Here is an 18623-nt window from a genome sequence, read left to right as displayed (position 1 = left end):
CTCTCGTGAACAACACGCGCACCACTCACTCCCCCTGTTCAAAACAATAACAGCATCAGCAGCAGCTCGTCTTCCCTTACTCAACTTACCACCAAAACGTCCTGCAATGTCGCCTAGCGTTGCTAAGAAGACCAGGAAATCTCTTACTCTCAAAGTGAAGCTGGATATTATCCACAGACATGAGAGGCAACAAAACTATAGCATTGCTCGCCACCATCTTGACTCCATCTACTGTCTCTACTATTTTAAGTCAGCAGATTCTATTAAGAAGGTTGGTGAGACCATCCATATCTTCCTTGCAAGCTAAAAGAACCATCTGAACTTGTGACTTTACAATGAATAAAATGGAAAGCCTTGTGGAAATGTGGTACATAAGTTTTGTATGCGGTACAATGATGCGCCCTTTATTTACGTTCCACAGGTTGCCGGTTAGTATCTTTCTCGTTTCACTCTCCCTTCCTTCATAAATTTAAGATCATCAACATTATGAAGTTACATACATACATACATTAGTGTACATTATAATGACTTAAATTAAACTGCCTAAATGTTTAACTTCATAATTTTTACTTTCATTAAACCTTTCACTGTACTATGATGCACTCTCGCTTTGTTTACTCTCAATGGAAGTTCAAGTCAGGGGTTAAACTTGTCATAATTGGTTAACGAAAATTAATTGTACAAAAACAACTTCTATACTACTACGAAGGATTTTTAGGAACATAACCCCTTCTTTAAGCGGGGGTTGCCTGTACATGCACAAAGGATGAACAACGATATACAACGCGAACTGAATATTCGGGTGGACGCGTGTAGCCGAGCAATCGCTGCGCCACTTACCAATGGCTATTCATATCTGAAAAGTATCTTCGTATTTTGAGACATAAATTATATGAAATTTTTCATTATATATAAAAAAAAAATCATATGTTGGGGCGTTCGTATCTTGAGGTATTACTGTACATGTACATGATTTCAGCGCACAGGATCACTGGGATCATTTACAGTAAGTCCTCATTTTACACTAGTTTAGTATAAGAATTGACAATTACTACCATTTTTTCAATTTACGAAAAAAAAAATCGCACTTACGATATTTGAAATTCCCGCCGCTTGTGATTGTGGCACTGCACTGCGACCAAGTTGGACCATCAACAAACCAGTCACTTTCGCGCCACCACGACGAATAACAGTGAGACTGTGCTCAGTGATTTACTTACATTATTCTCTGCATTTAAGACTAATTCCTGTCCAAAATATCACTGAAACGTAATTTGGATCTTGGTGAAGAAGTGGGTAAGGTTAAACGAGCCAGGAAAAGTTTAACATTGGAAACGAAGCTTGATATAGTCAAGAGAAAAGAACTTGGGGAAGGCTCGTCAGCCATAAACCATTCCCTGAATTTACCACAGTCAATAGTTGCTACTGTTTTGAGGAATACTTCAAGTGTTAAGGAGGCAGCAGCTAATACTTCAAGCCTGCAGGTAAAATTGCTGACAAAACATCGGGAACCCATTATGGATCGGATGGGGGGTTTACTTAAAATTTGGATAGACAGCCAAACACGCCAGCATGCCCCACTCGTTGAGCCTCATTTCAGAAAAGACCCTGTCTATTATTGAAATCTTGAAGGTTGAGATGGATGTTTGTTTACTTTTTTCGATTGACTTTCATACTGAGCTGGAACGTATTCCTATTTAATACATGTTAAAATGGGTTCGGTTTACACTAATTTTGGTTTACAATAGCTTTTTGAGGAACGCATTTCCAGTGTAAAACGAGGACTTACTGTATAGAATGTTGTTTTCTTACTAAATTGACTAGAACGTCCACTAGCATAGTGCTTACTCTCGGCTGAATTGCCTTGACTGATGAAAAATGGGTCCAAACCAGTCATTGATTCTGAATTGGTATGAATCGCCATGATTTGAATTAACTTGATTCGCATGTTGTAAACAATTACAGTAAAAGTCCTTAAATCCGGAACCTTATAATTCGGAAATCCTTATAATCCAGAAAATTTGAAAGGCTGAGTTAAATATGTAAAAAGTAAGAAATAATAGTAATAAATATATAATAATAGCCGAAACCGAACATGTCATCACCGACATTGAGTTTAACACAAACTCATAAGAGAATAATATTTGGAGGTATTATAAGTAGTGATTTATGTTTCTGTAGGTGATGTGCGTGCGTGTGTGCGTGTGTGTGTGTGTTGCGGAATCCTGATCTGTGTGGGTGGTCCAGCTTTCTGGTGTACGCTCGACACCGGTGACGTGATTGGCTGGCGTATGATGTCGGAGGCCTTCCTTTCTTTTTGTTTCCCTTTATCAGACATCAGTAAATGTTTTATGTTATGAAATGTGTTTTGTATTATATTTAAAATTATTTTATCAAGTGTGACATAAGTATTGTGGACTGTATACATATTATGTGGGGTACAGTACAGTACAATCACTCAAACTTCTCAGTATATGTGGATGGTGGAATAGCCTACGTAAAATAGTGAAATTACTTACACAAATACAAGTTGACAAGTAGGAAAAGAGCAATCATCACATATGGGCTGCCATAATGGCTGGAAAGGCCCATGCCACTCCCCCATAGTCTGGCAAATCTTCAAGAAAAAGAAAAAGCCTACATAAATATTGTGTGGTGTGGTGAGGAAGTACACAGTGGACTGGTGGTAGTAGCAATCCTTGTAAGATGTTAGGACAGTACTACAAAGAGATATAGCAAGTTGGGGTTAGTTTGGTGGGGTTTACATAGTACCCTCAAGATTTTAATCTTACTTTCAGCCTTACTATCTTACAATCCGGAAAATCCTAGAATCCAGAATGCCTGAATCCCCATGACTTCTGGATTTCGTGACTTTTACTATACATTGAAACTAATGTGGCGAATCAACACGATTCATGAATTGTGTTGATTCTTTATGAATTGAATCAGTTTGATTCGCTTGATGTAAACGCACCCTAAAAAGAGGAGGGGAGAAGGGTGAGGAGGAGGAGGGAGGTCGCTGGAGGATGAGTCACCATCGATGAAAATGTCTTTGCATATCCTTATGTTCCTCAGTTTCCAATGTATTTGCCTTAGATGGGACATAAGTAACTATGATTTTCCTTTTTTTCAATTTCTTCTGTTTTGAATGTTACTCCCATTACTTCCACCATACAATCACCATATTGCACTTCCTCCACACATATATTATCACTCATATATCAGGCACTCCTCCTCTGTTTCCCTGCCTGTCTCTTCTCCAGCTATTATATCCCTCTTCTTTAAAGCTAACATGGATATCCTCTTTTAATTTTGTTTCTACTATGCATATTACATCCAGTCTTTTTTCTTTCAAATAATAATCTGTAACTTCCAACACATTGGATAACAACCAATCTATATTAGTATAAGTCACTCTTAATTTCTTGCCGCTTCCATGACGTCCTCCTCTTCCGAAGATACCATTTCTTCATTTCTTAACACTTTCTTCTTCTCCCTCTCTTCTAGGTTCATATCTCTTTTTATCCATATATCCTTAAATTTAGTATCATCAGCCAGTATCCCTTTTCTTGTCATAATTTCCTACACCGCCACTTTCATTTGTTCCTTATCTCCTTCACTAAATCTTCCCAACGTAATCAATTCCTCCACTTCTTGATACAGCTCCTGTGTGCTGTCTTGGACCTGTCTGATAATAGTTTTGTTCAATTCTCTCTTTTCTCGCTCTCACAAACTTGTTTTTTTTTTCTTTCATCCCAAATATTAAGATACATTTCCTCTCATCCACCGTATCCTTCACTAGATCTTCTTTCTCCTTAATTAATTTTATAACAGTGTCCTTTGTCTTTTCCTGAATTTGCTTCCTGACTACCTCTGAAAATTTAACTTTTTTTTTTCCTCCTGTTCCTGTTTCCATGCATTTTGTAATCCCTCCAATTTGCTTTCACCCATTCCATTCTCTACTTTATCTTCCCCATCCTGTTTTTTTTTTTTTTTTTTTTTTGTATGCTCCTTAAGGAATCTCCATAGTCACAACATGTAGCCTTTAGTATATTGTTTTGTTTCTTTATCTCCTTCATCTCTTGATTTATATCTCTTACTTTCTCACATTCCTCTAATCTCACCTTTAGTTCAGTGTTTTCTTTTATTAACTTGTCTTGTTTTTCCATCGTACTTGACATGACCTCCTTCATGAATCTTATCTCTCTTACCACATTTATCAGCTTCCTCATATTACCTCTTTCCTCTCTAAATCCAGAAAAATCCTTGTCTGTATTATCATCACTCAGTCTCTTCAGGTCAATTGGTGTTTCAATAAACCTTAGGTTTTCAAAACATAGCATACATTTGGCAGTGCCACCTAGCTCCACCTCTCACTCCATTTCTCCATTCTATATGGTATCCAAATCTTATTTTTTTATGGAGACAGGAGAACCCTATGGCACCCTCTTCCCCTTCTACATATGTGTAGATCAGGTTCCAATGCCTAATGAAGTGTTTCCTGTGGGAGCTGTTTTTGCACATCTTGTCAGTACAGCTTCTTGACAGTGTGTATTTACCTAGTTGTATTGTACAGGGTTCAAGTGGGGCTCATAGTGTCCAGTCTCCATATCTCCATTTATCTAATTTCTCCTTGCAGTTATGCACATTATGTGTTGTAGGAACTTCATTATCCAATGCATTCCATTTTTCCACCGTTATCTGTGGAAAATTGTATTTTCCAATATCTTCCACACACTACCTCATCCTGATCTTCTTTTCATGTCCTCTTGTCCTTCCATCTTCTTCTGTCAACAGCACCAGGTCTTCTTTGTCTATCTTTTTAATATCATTTACTATCTTATACATTGTTATTAGGTCCCTATGTTCTCTTCTATCTTGTAAGGTTGGCAGTCCCATTTCTTTCAGTCGTTCTTCATATGTGAGGTCCTTTAATTCTAGCACCATCTTTGTAGCATTCTTCTGTATCCTTTCCAATTTTCTTATATCCTTTTTAGAGCTCAGAGACCATACCACTGCTGCATATTCCAGCCTTGGGCGTATCATGCTTGTGATGATTTTTTTCATCATATCTTTATCCATGTAATGAAATGCCACTCTTATATTAGTCAACATTTTATATGATAGTCCAAATATCTTGCTTATGTGTTTTTCAGGCCTCAGATTTTCATGTATGATCACTCCTGTTTCCAAAGTAGTCCTCCATGAGGGACTTTATCAAAAGCCTTTTTAATATCCAGGTATACTGTGTCTACTCATCCATCTCTGTTTTCAAGTCCTGCAATAACTCTAGAGTAGAAGCTTAATAAGTTTGATACACATGACTGCCCTGTCCTGAACATAAATAGTCTGTTCGAAATTACTTGTTCCTTTTCCAAAAATTTAATGCATTTTTCTTTGATAATTATTTGACATAACTTCCCCAAGACACTTGTAAATGATACTGGTCTGTAGTTTAGTGGTTCAGTTGCCTTTTCCTCCTTCCATTATAATAGAACTTTCCCTTCATTTATTTGAACTCGTAATTATTTCCAAAATTGGATCCAGTAGTTGTTCTTTACATTCATTGAACACCCAGCCTGATACACCATCTGGCCCCATTGCTTTTCTGACTTCCAACTTATCCAATAATCTTCCAATATCCCCTTTGTGCACTGCAATCTCCTGTAATCCTTGGATTTTGGCAATCCAATGTCCTATTAGGTTTTCCTTTGTCAAAATTTATGGTGAATTTTAAGGTGCAATGATTGCTGGAACTGAATTCTGGTCCAATTTCGACATCTTTGATAGTATTCTCATCATTTGTTAGGACAATATCAAGGATATTGTTACCTCTTGTCGGATGCTTGATGTGCTGGTGGAGAGAGCTTTCAAGTATGCTATTTTATAGCTGTTGGCCAGCGTGAGCAGTCAGTGGTTCGCCCCACCTTGTGACTGGAAGGTTAAAGTCCCCCATAATTATGCAATTGTTTATGAGGAGGAGGAGGAGGTGTTGGAGGAGGAGGAGGTGTTGGAGGAGGAGGAGGAGGAGGAGGAGGAGGAGGAGGAGGAGGAGGAGGAGGAGGAGGAGGAGGAGGAGGAGGAGGAGGAGGAGGAGGAGGAGGAGGAGGTGGAGTTGGAGGAGGAGGAGGAGGAGGAGGAGGAGGAGGTGGAGGTGGAGGAGGAGGAGGAGGAGGAGGAGGAGGAGGAGGAGGAGGAGGAGGAGGAGGAGGAGGAGGAGGAGGAGGAGGAGGAGGAGGAGGAGGAGGAGGAGGAGGAGGAGGAGGAGGAGGAGGAGGAGGAGGAGGAGGAGGAGGAGGAGGAGGAGGAGGAGGAGGAATACATAGGAAAGACAAGTGACAGGAGGCCTTGCGACCTATGACGAGGTCACTCGTTTACTAAAAACTACATGTACAGAAGCTACATACTTAGTAGGAGGTAAGGATAGAACAGATGAAGCTCCTCCCCACCCACCACTCCCTCCGGCGTCACCCGGCAAGAAATAAGACGAAAAATACACCGCGACTGCTGAAAAGGACAATCGGGGAAATTTACACAGGAAAGATGGGGAAAAAAACGACGGACGCTGGCAGCTTGTTCCAGTGTTCAACTATTCTTACGTTAAAAAAGTTTCTTCGCAAATCAGTATTAAATCGCTGTCCTTTAAGCTTCAAGCCGTTATTTCTCGTTACTGATTGCGAAAGCTCAAAAAGATTTTCATAGTCGATCTTATCTATATTTTTAAGTATTTTAAACGTTTGAATGAGGTCACCTCGGATGCGACGATCTCTGAGGGAGAACATATCTAGTCTTTTGAGACGTTCTTCATATGACAGGCCACGTATTCCGGGGATTAGTTTTGTTGCTCGTCTTTGAACGCTCTCTAATTTATTAATGTCTTTTTGATGACATGGAGACCAGAACTGAACCGCGTATTCCAAATGCGGTCTCACTAATGATGTATAAAGACGCGTTATGACTTCAGGTTGTTTTATAATCAAAATTACGCGCGATAAATCCTAAAACAGTGTTAGCTTTACGACTAGCGGCCGAACACTGTGCAGCACATTTTAAGTCATTTGTTATGAGTACTCCCAGGTCCTTTTCTTCAGTGACTTTAATTAAGTTACGTCCATGTAATTTGTAATTATTTTTCACATTGTTTAGGCCGATGTGCATTACTTTGCACTTATCTGCATTAAAATTTAATAGCCATTTTTTGCTCCATCTACTAAGGTTGTCTAAGTCCTGCTGGATGGAATTACAATCATCTCTTGTGCGTACTTTGCTACCTAGTTTAGTGTTGTCGGCGAATTTTGCTATTTTTGATACGATGCCGCAGTCTAAATCATTTATGTATATCAAAAAGAGCAATGGACCCAAAACTGAACCGTGGGGAACACCACTCGTAACTTTGAAGCCAGTCGGAAGCTTCTCCGTTAATAACAACTCTTTGCTTTCTATTAGTTAGCCAACTATCAATCCATCCACACAACTGCTCTCCCATCCCGTGGGCTTTCAGTTTAATTAAAAGACGTTTGTGTGAGACTGTGTCAAAAGCTTTCCTGAAGTCAAGATAAATTATGTCGGATGGAGCTCTGTCATCATAATTAGAGAATATGTCGTTGAAAAATTCTAGGAGATTCGTTAGGCATGATCTGTTGTTCCTGAAACCATGTTGTGAGTCTAATATCAATTTGTGGCTGTCTAGAAAGGAAATAATTTTGTCTCTAATTATTTTTTCTAGTATTTTTATAACTACCGAGGTGAGACTGATGGGCCTATAATTACCAGCATCACTTTTGTTGCCCTTCTTGAATATTGGCGTGACATTAGCGCATTTCCAGTGACTTGGTACTTTTCTTTCCTGCAACGATCTATTATAAAGTAATTTAAGGGGTAATACCAGCTGTTCTTGACATTCTCTTAATAGCCTCGTTGATAATCTATCAGCCCCTGTGCTCTTATTGGGGTCAAGGTTGCGCAGGTGTTTGGCTATATCGTCTTCGCTAATTTCGTCTATTATCAGCTTTTCATTTTCAGATCCTCTATACATGTTGATCGCGGTTGGCAAGGTTGAAAAGTCTCCTGTGATAAACACGCTGTGAAAAAAGTTATTCAGGATTGTTGCCATGGCTTTACTATCACTCACAAGTGTGTTATTATTATCTTTTATCGGCCCAATTTTTTCTTTGACAGTCTTTTTACTACGAATGTATTGGAAAAACCTTTTAGGATTTGTTTTTGCTTGCCTTGATATATTTATTTCGAGATTGCGCTTCGACTTCCTTATCTCTCTCTCTCTCTCTCTCTCTCTCTCTCTCTCTCTCGGAGGAGGAGGAGGAGGAGGAGGAGGAGGAGGAGGAGGAGGAGGAGTTGGAGGAGGAGGAGGAGGAGTTGGAGTTGGAGTTGGAGGAGGAGGAGGAGGAGGAGGAGGAGGAGGAGGAGGAGGAGGAGGAGGAGGCTGTGTCAGATCTACTATTAGGTATGGAGCAGAAACATGGGCACTGACAAACAGACCACCATCACCTCCTCCTCCTCCTCCTCCTGTGGTCACAGCTTCATAGAATATCTGTCAGTCTGTTTGTCAGTGCCCATGTTTCTGCTCCATACCTAATAGTAGATCTGACACAGGCTTCATATGCCTTTCCCCTGATCCTCAATTTTATGCTGTGATTTACCAATAAATTGGAGATTTCTTGCCAACCTCCCCATGCAGCTGCCACTCTCACTCTTACTGCTTTCTCTGCACTCACTTCACAGTCTAACATATTGGGGGACCGCCGTGGTACAGTGGAACCATGCGTGCTTTGGGGTCTGAGGAGTCTCTAAGCACACGGGTTCGAATCCTGTCCACGGTCCGAGTATAGGTTGAGCTTCCTCACTCGGGGCAACGGTTTCCTAGCGGGTGGGCTTTGAGATAGGAGGTACCACATAAAGTACCCCCTTTAGCCCATAAATTCTCGTGAAAAGTCCACATGGTATAAATAAAAAAAAAATATCTCCCAAGTAGCAGAACTGTTGTACTTCCTACAACACACCTCCATTCACCTCCAATCTGACATCCTAGTCATCACTACCACCACTACCACCACCACCCCTTTCCTCCTGCCGCACACATCATGGACATACAAAGTTATGTGCCCCTCTGAGATTCCCCAGACTTAAGCATTGTTGGTGACATAATTTATTACACATAGTGTACAACACTGAGTTTGCTCACTCCTCTTCCACAACATCCACATGGGTATCTTGCTAACTGAATTCTTTTTCTAACTTCATTTCCGGTCACCATTAATTTTGTCTTCTCCATGTTTACTTTCAGTCCCCTCTACTCCATCTCCTTCCACCTATTAACCTGATAATTTAACAAATGACATTAAATGTATAAATAAATAACCTAAGTCACAGGATTTGTAAGTTTGATGCTCCAGAAATTATCAGTATTGTACATTTTTTTCATATATTGCAGGTACCTTTATCATCCAGGTCAAAACTCTGTAGAGGAGCATCCTCTCCAAGCAGAACTCCCTGGTGCTGTGGCTGATAGTGGAGGAACCTTTCGCCGTCGTACATCATACCGGCGGAGATACATGGCTCCTTACACCATCATGGTAGTTCATAATTCAGAGCAAGAATCTGAACCAGAATCTGATGAACAAGAAAATGGCAATGTCAGTGACAACGCAGAAGATAATCACACTGCTACAGAACAGCAAGCCAGTGAAAATCTTGAGAAGGTTGAGAATGGTAAACGGTTGCTTTGGTCTTCAGATAGTGAAAGTAGTATTGACAATGGTCTTTGTCCTGCAAAGCGAAAACGAACTAGTTTGAGTGAAAGTGACAGTGACAGTGATGAGGAAGGACAGCTGGAGAAAAAAAATGGACAGATGATATCAGAAATAATAGATTCTAATTCTAGTGACTCGGAAACTGAAAAACATAATGTTGAAGCAAATTCTATGTCACAAAAAAATCTGAATAGTGAAGGCAACAGCAGTAGATCATCTTGTCTTCCAAATATTCTAAATGATACTACATTATCAGAAGAAAGTTTTGGTGATAGTAATGGAATCTGTGACATTACCAGTGAGTTAAACATCAGTAGTACTGTAAGTGATGCCATCCCCATCAGTAGTATTTCATATGATGATAATGGTTCACTCTTGTTTGAAACAGAACATAGCTCACTTGTCTCAGGCATAGATCTTCCAAATACCATTAACATGCCAACTGCTACCACTACTAAAAAAATTATGCAGAACGGTTCAAATCAATCAACTAATGGAACACTTATGGGAAACACACTTGAAAATGTAAATGTACACACCTCTCATAATGTAGAAAAAGATGACGAGGAGCTAAATGGACAAAATCCTGAAGATAATGTAGCAGATAATACAGAAAATTCAAATACAAGTGATTGTTCTTTAAAATTCAAAAAAAGACAGTCTGCCTTTAATGTCAGAAATTACAGAAGACGATCTGAAGATGAACTTTGAAGACTGTCAGTGTTCTTTCTGAGTTTTTTTGACATTTGAGGATAGGACTCAGAATTATTTTCCAATGTACTTTGATACAGTAACACTTGTAATAACTGTACTTTGCTTCTTCCAGTTTGTTTTATAGATAATAGTATTTAAGAAACAATTGTAGGAGACCGGAGACCATATATTATCACACTTTTCTGTATTTTGAATACTTTAACTATGTATCTTTAAAAATCATTCAAATCATGAAAATAAAACAAAGCCAATTCTTACGTAGGAATGGATGTAAGTTCAGAGATACATATTATATACTATATATATAAAAAATATATATATATTTTTGTATTGTATCTAGTCAACAATATCTCCTACCATAAGATTTTGAGTACTATATTTTTTTTTATTTTTCAATCCTATACTTTAGTAAGAAGCATGGACTCGATAAATTACAGACATAATACTAAAAAATCCTTTTTTTTTTTTTTTTATAGAACAGTTATGGTGGCTGCCTTCTGTTGTTTGGTGGTGAACTGTTGAGTACCACAAGTATTGTAGTTTAATTTGGGTAACTCCATTAAGAATGAAAATGAGTTCTAAAGTGAACATTAAGAATGAAAATGAGTTCTAAAGTGAATTAACAAGCACAAAAATATGTGAAATAGCCTAATTTAGTATAAAACAATTAGTTGAGTTGCAATGTACTACAGCTGTGGCCAGACAATGCTGCTACTTATAACATGAAGAACACATATGTTATTTTTGAGCAGCAACTTAATTTATATCCCAGTAATACCTATGTTTGTTGTAATAAATGTATTTGAAAGACTGAGTTTTCTTACTAGAGCAAGAAGAGGTGTATTACAGTTATACTAAATGCTAAGTGCATTGATTTATATAAAACCAATAAACGGTGAAATTTGCTTGGAAAAAGCATCCAAGCATTGCATTTCTAGTAATTAAAAGAAAAAAAAATAGCAAGATACATCACAAAATATCTATGTGTGGGTCCAAAAAAACAACTTTTTGGAGATTTTCAGTTCTGCAAACTCCATTTAGGTAGTTCAGGCCATATTTCTAAAGGCTATCTCTGTGACTTTGAAGTTATCATGGGGTTTTAAACTTGGTTCTATTTTCCTTAATTTACAATGGTTCTTAACTTCAGTGGGAATTAGGTCCTATTTTCCTAAAATGGGATTTTAACTTCAGCTGGAATTAAGCCACTTAAGCAGACTGGCAATTTTCATTGATAATGAAGTACGAAAAGGGAAGAAAAACAGGTTTATGGTGATTATTAATCCCTTCATGAAACTCAGTCAACATTGTGTGAGTTTTGTTAAAATTGTTTTCCTCCAAGTAGGTATTCCATTAATTCATTCTTCATAATTTTCTCACAGATCTTAGCAACAATGCTTGATTATGATATGTCCAAAATATCTACCTCACTACCTTCATTGTGCATTAAAGTAATGTCTGCTCGTCTTCATATGAATAAGGAGGGTAATTACAATATGACTGTGTGTATGTATTTACCTAGTTGTATTGTACAGGGTTTGAGCAGGGCTCATAGTGTCCTGTCTCCATATCTCTGTTTATTTAGTTTTTCTTTAAAGTTATAGTATGTGCTGTGACAATTCCATTATCCAATGCATTCCATTTTTCCACTGTTCTTTGTGGAAAACTGTATTTTCCAATATCCTACACACACTGCCTCATCCTGATCTTCTTTTCATGTCCTCTTGTCCTTCCATCTTCTTCCATCAACAGCACCAAGTCTTCTTTGTCTATCTTTTTGTCTATCTTTTCAATATCATTTACTACCTTATACATTGTTATTAGGTCCCCACGTTCTCTTCTATCTTGTAAGATTGGCGGTCCCATTTCTTTCAGTCGCTCTTCATATGTGAGCCTGTGAGGTCCTTTCATTCTGGCACCATCTTTGTAGCAATCTTCTGTATCCTTTCCAATTTTCTTATATCCTTTTTAGAACTTGGAGACCATACCACTGCTGCATATTCCAGCCTTGGGCGTATCATGCTTGTGATGATTCTTTTCATCATATCTTTATCCATGTAGTGAAATGCCACTCTTGTATTAGTCAACATCTTATATGATAGTCCAAATATCTTGCTTTTGTGTTTATCAGGGCTCAGATTTTCTTGTATGATCACTCCAAGATCTTTTTCCTCTTTAGTCTTCATTATTTGCTCCTCCCCCTAGTTATTTTACCCCAAGATGAGTATGTATCTCTGATCAAAGTTCTCATTTCCCTATCCTTCAAATAATCTCTTGCCCATTCGAACAAGGTTCAACGCAGTCCTCCTATGTTCTCTAGTTTCCAAGGAAGTCTTCCGTGCAGGACTTTATCAAAAGCCTCTTTAATGTCTAGGTATATTGTGTCTACCCACCATCTCTGTTTTCAAGTCCAGCAATAACTCTCAAGTAGAAGCTTAGTAAGTTTGATATACATGACCGCCCTGTCCTGAACCCAAATTGTCTGTTCAATATGACTTGCTCCTCCTCTAGAAATTTAACCCATTTTTCTTTGATAATTATTTCATGTACATAACTTTCCTACAACACTTGTAAATGACACTGGTCTGTAGTTTAGTGGTTCAGTTGCTTTTCCTCCTTTAAATATCGGTATAACGTTGGCTCTCTTCCACTCAAGCAGAACTTCCCTTCATTTACTGAACTTTTAATTATTTCCCAAATTGGATCCAGTAATTGTTCTTTACATTCTTTTAACACCCAGCCTGATACACCATCTGGCCCCATTGCTTTTCTGATTTCCAACTTATCCAGTAATCTTCCAATATCCTCTTTGTGCACTGCAATCTCCTGTAATCCTTGGCAATCCAATGTCCTATTAGGTTCTGTGAAATCATCTTCTGCAGTGAATACCATTTTGAAGCTCTCATTCATTATTTCACACATTTCCTTCTCTGTTTGGTATGTCTTCCTTCTTTAATTATTTTTCAATTGTTTCCTTATTCTTTGTTTTGCCGTTTATAAACTTGTAGAAAAGTTTGGGTTCATCTTTGCTTTTATCCACTACATCTTTCTCAAACTTTCTTTCTTCCTCTCTCCTTACTCTAATATATTCATTTCTAGTATCTTTGTACTGCTGTCTGTTATAGTAATTTCCCTGCTTTAAGAGTTTCTTCCACGCTTTATCTTTTGCCTTTTTTGCTTGTATGCATCTAGCATTGTACCAAGCATGTATTTTTTTCTGAACTCTATAAACAGGAACAAACTTTTTTACTCCTTCATTGTGTTTCTGTAAGAATATGTCATATTTCTCTTGTACAGTCTTCCTGCACATAATATTACTCCACTCAATATCAGCAAAATAAATCCTTAATTTTTCAAAATCTGCTCTTGCATAATTTAATCTCTCTCCTTTATAGTCCTCTCTGTAACTTATCTCATCTTCCTCCTGCATTTGCATCTCTAATGTTACATGATCACTTTTCCCTGTTGGACTAAGGTATTGTATGATTGGAGGGACTCTGGTTTCTTTGTGAAAACTAGGTCAAGCAACGATGGTTCTTCTTCCCCTGTACCTTGTTGACTCCTCCACCCACTGGTCCATTGTATTAACCATAGTCAACTGTAACACTTTCTCACTCCACTGCCCAGCATTATCCATTACTTCCATCTCTCTCCAGTTTATTTTTTACAGTTAAAGTCTCCAACTAAGAGTATTCTTCTATCTCTTCTTATCATGTTATCTAGGCACTTTATCACCTCTCTTTGCATATCTTTATGCTCTTCTGATCCCCATGTATTAGTCTTTGGTGGAACATATGTAACTATAATTTTTCTTTCCTTCAACTTTTCTGTTCTGATTGTTACTCCCATTACTTCCACTTTGTCCTCACCATATTACACATCCTCCACACACATATTATCACGAACCATTATTAGCACTCCTCCTCCCCCTTTATCCTTCCTGTCCCTCCTCCAGGTATTATATCCGTCCTCTTTAAAGTTGACATGGATCTCTTTTTTTCAGTTTTGTTTCAACGATACACATTACATTTTGCTTCTTCTCTTTCAAATAATCCCGAACTTCTAATATGCTTGATAACAAACCATCTATGTTAGTATAAGTCACTCTTAATTTCTTGCCTCCTCCACGACCTCCTCTTTTTCTTTAAGTACCACTTCTTTAGTCTCATATTCAGAACCCTCCAGTAAGCATTCTTCTTCTCTATCTCTGTACTTTTTTCGTTTTTTCCTTAGCTTCACTTCTTAACACTTTCTCCTTTTCCCTTTCCTCTATAAGTTCATATCTCTTTTTATCCATATTTCCTTGTGATCGACATCATCGATGTGCCTTTTCTAGTCATAATTTCCTCTACAGCCACTTGAAGTATCATTTTCACCTTCATTGGTCTCCTACCCCTTCACTGTATCTTCCCAGCCTAACACTTCCTCCACCTCCTGGTCAACTTCTTGTGTGCTGTCTTGTACTCTTTTGATAACAGTTTTGGCCATTTCCCTTTCTTCAAGTTCTCTCGTGAATTTATTTTGTTCTTTCTTTTCCTTCATCCCATAAATCACGAAGCTTTTTTTCTTGTCCACTGCATCCTGCACCAAATCTTCCTTCTCCTTGATAACTTCTATTACAGCAACTTTTGTGTTCTCCTGAATTTGTCTCCTTACCACTTCTGAAAATTTGACTTTTCCTCTTCTTGCTCCTGTTTCCATTCATTTCTTAGTTCTTTCAACTTGTTATCACCTAGACCACCTTCTGCCCTGTCTGTAATCCTGTCCAGCACTTTATCCTGCAAGCTCTTTCAAGGGCTTTCATAATCTTGGCATGTGGTTTTTAGACCGTGATTTTGCTTCTTTATTTCCTGAATCTCCTCTTTCAATTCCTGGTTTATTGCACTGACTTCCTCACATTCAGCTTCTCTCAATTGCAGGGCTGTGTTCCCCGTTGGCAGTCAGTCTTGTTTGTCCATGAGACTGGACATCACCACCTTCATATATCCTAATTCTCTTTCTACATTAATAAGCCAGATATACACTTTTGCCAATCGAGCAAAAGAAATTTCTCTCTCTCTCTCTCTCTTGATATTTCATTTACATCATGATCATGATATTATGTAGCCTGACAAGGGATAAGAACAAAACGATATCTCTGCTATATTATTAGGACGTGTATTTACATAGTTGTATTGTACAGGGTTCGAGCGGGGCTATAGTGTCCTGTCTCCATATCTCCATTATTCTAATTTTTCTTTAAAGCTGTTCACATTATGTGCTACAACAACTTCACCACTCAATACATTCCATTTTTCCACCGTTCTAAGTGGGAAAACTGTATTTTCCAATATCCTTCACACACTACCTTTTCCTGATCTTTGCATGTTTTCTTGTTCTTCCAGCTTCGTCTGTTACCAACATCTGGTCATGCTTGTGTCTATCTTTTCAATACCATCAACTATTTTATACATTGTTATTAGGTCCCCTCTTTCTCTTCTATCTTGTAAGGTTAGCAATCCCATTTCCTTCAGCTTTACTTCATATGTTAGTTCCTTTAGTTCCGGCGCACCCTCTTTGTTGCTTTCCTCTGGATCCGTTCTACATTTTTTATATCCTTTTTCAAGCTCGGCGACCACATCACTGCTGCATATTCTCTCTCTCTCTCTCTCTCTCTCTCTCTCTCTCTCTAGTCCTAATAGAGTAACAGAAATAAAGTTTTTTGCTCTTCTCCCTTGTCGGGCTACAGATTATTATGATCACGATGCTGTACTGTACAGAAGACATGATTACAGTCAGAGAGAGAGAGAGAGAGAGAATTGTTTCACACACACACACACACACTTCACTCGCGGGGTTGTGGCCTCACTTTCCCGGTGTGTGGAGAGTATTGTGGTCTCAGTCCTACCCGAAGATCGGTATATGAGCTCTGAGGTCGCTCCATAATGTGGAAAACTGGCTGAGTGACCAGCAGACAACTGTGGTGAAAAATTACACACACACACACACACACACGGCCTAATAGTGTTAAAGATATCATATTTGCTCTTTTCCCTTGCCTGGCTACAAAAATATTATGATCACGACGCTGTAAATGAGAGAGAGAGAGGTTAGGGTAGAGTTCTTTTGCTTGATTTACCAGTGTAGAGTATTTCTGACTATGATCTGCAACTGCATGCTGGCATCCCCAACTACACCGCTGAGGGGTAAGTGATGGGATGTCTATACGGCACTCTCGCAAAGAAACCGTCCTTGGCTTCCCCTTCGCAGCAGCTCTATCAAGGATTCGATTCTAGATACAGTGGCTCCCAAACTGGGGTAAATTTCCCCTTTGGGGAAATTTGAAGCTACCAGGGGGAAATAATTACACTACCTTCTAACTAAAAAAAAAAATCTCAGATGGATTTTTCATGTCAGAGAGAGAGAGAGAGAGAGAGAGAAACTTTCACAAACAGACTGGAACATGTATCTCACTGCAAATGATATAGATTCCAACTGTAACCTTTTCCTTGACAAACTATACAACCTGTATTACTCTAGTTTTCCCAAATTAACAAAAACAATAACCTCCAAAAGACTGCAGAAGCCCTGGATTACTCAGAGTATTATTAACTGTACTAAACACAAATTCTACCTATACAAACAATACAAGCTAGGTAACATTCCCCTTGAATACTATAAAGAATATAGAAACTATTTAAATGCTTTAATAAAAGGAGTTAAATCAAATTATTACCAACAACAGTTCACCAATTTCAGAAACAATACCAAAAAGGTTTGGGAAATAATTAAAGACATAGAAAACACTAAGGGGAAACAAAATACATCCCTGACAACAGTATGCCACAACGATACACAATACACCAACCCACAGGACATAGCAAATGCCTTCAACACCTACTTTTCTCAGATTGCTCCAGAGCTTAGTAACAAACTGCCTAGAGCCCAAGGTTCACACCTAACTTACCTACAAGGCAACTTTCCACACTCCATGTGTATCCCTCTTGTTACAGTTAATGACATAATGAAAGCTATATCAACCCTCAAAAATAAAAAAATGTAATGTAGATGAGATACCTGTCAAAATCATCAAGGAAAATAAAGAATTACTCTGTGAACCACTTTCTAAATTATTTAATGCTTCAATTAATAAGGGGAGTTTTTCCAAGACACTTTAAAGTAGCAAAAATAATCCCTATACACAAATCTGGAAGCAAAACAAATATTTCTAACTACCGCCCAATATCCATTCTTTCTGTTTTCTCTAAAATTTTTGAACAACTAATGAAAGAAACACTCTTAGACTACCTTAATAAAAACAAAATCATTAGTAATAGCCAGTTTGGTTTTCGTCCGGGGCTAAACACCTTTGATGCCATTAATAAATTTACCTCTGACCTATACTCTGCCCTAGATGACCATAAATCTATCATCTCTATTTTCATTGACTTTAGCAAAGCATTTGACACAGTCCAGCACAACATCCTTCTAGATAAATTACACCACTATGGCATTAGAGGATGTGTTCACAAATGGTTCGAGTCGTATTTGTCAAACAGATCTCACTATACTTCATTTAACAAAGCCACCTCCAGCATCAAATCCATACACCTGGGCGTACCGCAAGGAAGTATTCTGGGGCCTATACTATTCCTACTATATATTAATGACATGAGCAGTTTTTCTACTACCCTTAACACTATACAATTTGCTGATGACTCTACTTTATACATGCAAGGTGACAATCCCACTGATCTCATTCATAAAGCTAACTTAGAACTTGTAAAATTTTCTGAATGGTGCCTAGCAAATCGTCTCACTGTTAATACATCAAAAACTTACTTCATGTTGTTTACAAACACTATAATGAAATACCAACCATTACCCAGACTTACTGTATTAAATGAGGACATATTACAAGTGTACAAAATAAAGTTTCTTGGTATTACGTTTGACAAATATCTTACTTTTAAGTACCACATATCTAATTTATGCATTAAACTTTCCGTTCCATTGCACTTCTTGTAAGAGCCAAAAACCTGGTTCCTAGTGAAATCTTAAAAGTCATGTATTATGCCCATGTATACCCATTTCTGACTTATTGTAATCCTATTTGGTCAACCACTTATCCTTGTCATCTCTATAATTTGAATATTCTCCATA

At 38.1% G+C, this 18623-nt stretch overlaps 2 protein-coding genes across 3 annotated transcripts in view; both read left to right on the top strand.

The window, feature by feature from the left end:
• The window catches only part of LOC123517303 (DDB1- and CUL4-associated factor 5-like), an 81879-nt gene extending 70585 nt beyond the window's left edge, over positions 1-11294 (top strand). For both annotated transcript variants that reach the window (XM_045277251.1, XM_045277250.1), the window contains exon 12: positions 9452-11294. In XM_045277251.1, coding sequence (XP_045133186.1) covers positions 9452-10481 — 1030 coding nt within the window. In that variant the 3' untranslated portion in view covers positions 10482-11294. The remainder of the gene's footprint in view (positions 1-9451) is intronic.
• Positions 11295-17967: 6673 nt separating this feature from the next.
• Positions 17968-18623, top strand: part of LOC123517374 (protein O-linked-mannose beta-1,2-N-acetylglucosaminyltransferase 1-like) — a 21673-nt gene continuing 21017 nt past the window's right edge. Inside the window, exon 1 of the mRNA XM_045277385.1 lies at positions 17968-18090. Within this exon, the coding sequence (XP_045133320.1) occupies positions 17968-18090 (123 nt within the window). The remainder of the gene's footprint in view (positions 18091-18623) is intronic.

The sequence above is a fragment of the Portunus trituberculatus genome, chromosome 42 (genome assembly GCF_017591435.1).
Source record: "Portunus trituberculatus isolate SZX2019 chromosome 42, ASM1759143v1, whole genome shotgun sequence".
Lineage (NCBI taxonomy): Eukaryota > Metazoa > Arthropoda > Malacostraca > Decapoda > Portunidae > Portunus > Portunus trituberculatus.
Note: the sequence above shows the minus strand (reverse complement) of the source record. Positions and strands in the feature narration are given on the sequence as shown.